This window comes from Phytophthora infestans, genomic scaffold (assembly GCF_000142945.1).
Source record: "Phytophthora infestans T30-4 supercont1.433 genomic scaffold, whole genome shotgun sequence".
Classification (NCBI taxonomy): Eukaryota; Oomycota; class Peronosporomycetes; order Peronosporales; family Peronosporaceae; genus Phytophthora; species Phytophthora infestans.
Genome location: NW_003307466.1, coordinates 16,634 through 20,907, shown reverse-complemented (window position 1 = coordinate 20,907; position 4,274 = coordinate 16,634). Strand labels below are relative to the sequence as shown.

The window sequence follows — 4,274 nt, the reverse complement described above, 5'->3', positions numbered from 1 at the left end:
ACGAGCGTCTCCCCGGTGATGCCACTTCGCGACGAGATCCGAGCTGCTTACGAACATGACTCGACGTGCTCCAGTATCCTGAAGCATCTCCGCTCTCCCAGCGCCGACACACTGGGAGCCCTTTCCCGCTCTGTACGAAACAAAATCCACCGATATCGTCTCGAGGACGAGCTGCTGGCGTACAGCATCGACAACTTCGATGCCCCACGTGTCGTTGTCCCTAACGACCCCGATCTGCGCTCACGGATTATCCATGAGTTTCATGATGCCCCGCTGGGCGCTCATCTCGGTCGCGAGAAGACATTTGCCGCTGTTTCACGCGACTTTTATTGGCCACACCTGTACAAATGGGTGCGTAAGTGGGTGCGCACCTGCGAGACCTGCCAGCGCGTGAAACCTGCCTCGTCTTCGCAGGCTCCCTTGCGTCCTCTACCAGTGGCCACCGAGGCCTGGCGCTCGGTGTCGATGGACTTCATCTTCGGGCTCCCACCCGATGCTAAAGGACGATCAGGTGTCTTGGTATTCGTAGACCGCTTCAGCAAGATGGTTCACCTGATTCCGGTGTCGGATGCGATCACCGCGGCAGATACCGCGGTGCACTTCCTTGATGCCGTCTTCCGTCATCATGGCCTTCCCGAATCTATCGTCTCCGACCGCGACCCGCGCTTCACGTCGGCCTTCTGGTCAAAGCTCTTCGAGCTACTGGGCTCGAAGCTAATGATGTCCACAGCAGCCCATCCGGAAACGGACGGCCAGACGGAGCGCGTAAATCGCGTCCTCGAAGACGTCCTTCGAAGCTACGCGACGTCGTTCTCCAGCTGGAGCTCGTTTCTGCCACTGGCCGAGTTCGCTCTGAACAACGCGGTACACGCGTCGACTGGGCTGACGCCCTTCTTCGTTAACAACGCGCGACACCCGCGTGTACCTGCTCTCCTCGCCGTGGGCCATCCCACAGCGCCGTGTGTCTCCACTCTGGGTGGGGAAGAAGCTGCCGACAAGCCGTCTACTCCATCTGCGATGTCTCCGGCGGCTACACCGGTACTGGGTCAACGTGTATATACACCGGTTGCTAATGATATCTCGAGTGTATCCCCTGTTCCCACGTCGGTCAACGCAGTGACACGCTCCGCATCGAGCTCACTTGCGCCAGCTAACTACGCGCCGAAGCATGCGGCGCGACCAATCGACTCCGCAGTCGTCTCCGACTTCGTACTACAGCGCCAAGCGGTCACCCGCTATGTTCGTGACGCACTGCAGGACGCAGTGGACAAGCAGAAGGAGAACGCTGATAAGGCTGGCCGCAAGAACACAGCCACGTTTACGACAGGCGAACGAGTGCTCCTGTCGACTGAAGGTATCAGAAACTCTGTGGTTACCAACCTCGGCGCGAACAAACTCGCGCCGCGCTTTATTGGGCCGTTTACGGTGATCAAGACCATTGGTGACGCTTACACTCTGGATATTCCTTCGACACTACGGCTACATCCGACGTTCTACGTCGGACGTTTAAAGAAATACCATCCGTCCGAGATCCCGGACGCTGATTTGTCCTCGAGTGACGCGGCAACTTTCCAGCGAGATGGTCCTCCTCCTTTGATCGACTCTTCGGGCGCTCAGCGTTGGATCGTTGAGCGAATCGTCGACCACGACTTTCGCCAGTGTCATGGTACCCGTGACGGTCACACTGAAGCGTTTCCACAGGGTCGCGCCCTGCGGGACAAGGAACAACACTATCGCGTGCGTTGGCTGGGACTCCCCCCAGGTGAAGATACTTGGGAGCCGCGCAGTCGTTTGCGGGAAGACGTTCCCGACATCGTGAACGAATACGAGAAGACACTCACGTTCCGAAGCGTGAGTGAGCCGGGTGCTGATATCCGCGGTGAAGAAGGCGACCAGCCTCCGCGGGTACACGGAGGCGCTCGCCATGATGATTAAGAAGAAAACTGGAGTTGACGCCGGGATCGAACCGGTGACCAGACTCGGCACTGTACCGCTGAGCCACTCGGTGAGTAAGCCGAGTGAACAAATGAGTGAGTGAGTGAGTGAGTAAGTGAGTGAGTGAGTGAGTGAGAGCGAGTGAGTGAGTGAGTGCGGCGCGAGTGACGCGAGGTTCCACGACGACGAGTGAAACCCCAGCTCGCAGGTCACCTATATTCCGACGTCGCAGTCGCCTGGGTCTACAAGATACTTCTTCGTACGCTGTGCAGTCGCACATCGTCGCTCAGTCAACTGAGCGAAGTGGTTGTCGTCCCCGTATTCGCAGTCTCAAGTACCTCGTGCGCTGTCTTCGTGATCCTCGTGTCTGCTAGAACATCGTGGACGTTCCACGATGAGCGTATCCCCAAGCACAAGAAGTCTCCAGTCGGCGCTCAGTCTTTGCGTCTGTGGTGATCATCGTACCAGCGTTTCCTTGCAAAAACACTTGCTCGTGCTCTTGTCGCGGAGTTTGGTCTCCGTGGGAATCGATCTCACGCGTACTGCGCGTGAGCATGCTCCGTTACCCGTTCGGACACGACGTCGCAGAGAATTTGATGCGCCTCAGGACAATTCCAGAGGTCCAAGCTTCACTCCACCAGAACCTCACCTGGCGCCTCGAAGCCCACGTGTGTCGACACCAGCGCCAGCGACGGTGGCCTCCAAGCTGTTGTCTGAGATGGCTTCTCGCTCTGCACGCTCGTTGCCGAGCGTGGTGTGTTGGAAGTGCAAGATGTGCACGTACATCGACTCCAGAGTAGTATCCTATGTTACGGCACATGGAAGGTTCTAGAAGGATCTAGGCATAGTGATAGGTCTTAGTTAGCGGATGGTTGGTTAGTTCTCACTTCGAGATTGGTAAAGCCACTGACGAGGCCCCGGCGGGGGCCGAAACGCGTCTGGCACGCGTTCAATCCAAGTCATTCACATCTACTCGATTCTACATTTCCTACAGGTTATGAGCCCAAACGGCTTGGTATGGGCACTGCGGTGTACGCGGAATACGCGCTGGAGGAGATCACGCTCAAGTCGTCGCGGAAGCAACGGGCTCCGACGACAGGGGGAGCGGAACATACAAGTGCGTGGTGGACACGCAGTCGCTCTTTGCGTTCGGGAAAAGGACGGCCGAGTTCTGCACAAGGAGGTGGTTTCGAGTGGTGTGAGTGGTGGATCGAAAGAGGTCGATCGAGAAGGGGAACAACAACAAGCTCAAGCAAGGCTCAAGGACGGCTACAAGGTGTCAAGGGACGACGTGGTGGTGAACATGAGGGAGCCGGGAAACCTAGCGATCGCGGCAGCAACGGTTACGCTGGCCAGCGCGCAGGTGGTAAACCCTACAAGAATGTATGCAGTGAAGAGACTGCAGCTGACAAGCATCATGCGGAGAGCAGCCGATGGCTGTACACTCGTGACCAAGACGGCTACGACTCATGTCGTCGAGGGGGAGTGTTGGAAGTGCAAGATGTGCACGTACATCGACTCCAGAGTAGTATCCTATGTTACGGCACATGGAAGGTTCTAGAAGGATCTAGGCATAGTGATAGGTCTTAGCTAGCGGATGGTTGGTTAGTTCTCACTTCGAGATTGGTAAAGCCACTGACGAGGCCCCGGCGGGGGCCGAAACGCGTCTGGCACGCGTTCAATCCAAGTCATTCACATCTACTCGATTCTACATTTCCTACATGGTGTCTCTTGTTGATACGCCAGTGGCTTGATGTCGTGAGCGTGGCCGATGTCGCCGCTGTCTCCGCCGTTCCAGCCGTCTTCTCCAATGTTCTTCATCAGTGCTTATGTTGCGTAAGTGCAACTTTAAGAGGGGGGTAATGTAATGGGCCCCTCCATTACATAAGTAGGTAGATTTCTTTACAAAAGTAGGTGCATCAGCACACGACTAGCGTGTGCTGAAATGCTGTCATGCCATTGGCTGATATATGGGGAGCCAGACCCATTATTAGCCAATTGGACTATGACGTGTATTTGAGTGGCCAGGGCTGTGGCCTTGGTCCTAAAATAAAGTCAGAGTTGATTTTTCCTTAAACCTAAGACTCAGTCGTCCTATTGCGAGCTTCCTCAACACTATAGTGTAAGCAAGTAACGGAGTAAATACCTGGCCCGTTACAAGTATCGAAAATCTGCCTACGACTCTGACAGCCTTATTACGGCGGTTGAGGAAGCTTTCGACGAGCTCAGGTGGCAAACCCTTGACAAGTGTTTTATCACTTTGCAGAAAGTGATGGAGTCTATTATGATTAGTGGTGGGGGCAACGATTTCAAGCTTCCGCGCGTTAGTAAACATATTG

General features: G+C 55.6%; 1 protein-coding gene across 1 annotated transcript; it reads left to right on the top strand.

Annotated features, from left to right (window-relative positions):
- Positions 1-2,952: 2,952 nt before the first annotated feature.
- Positions 2,953-3,689, top strand: PITG_21782 (uncharacterized protein; the record flags this gene model as incomplete). Its single annotated transcript, XM_002909955.1, has 2 exons — positions 2,953-3,301; positions 3,568-3,689. 2 exons carry the CDS (start codon positions 2,953-2,955, stop codon positions 3,687-3,689), a joined length of 471 nt encoding a protein of 156 aa, XP_002910001.1.
- Positions 3,690-4,274: the final 585 nt, after the last annotated feature.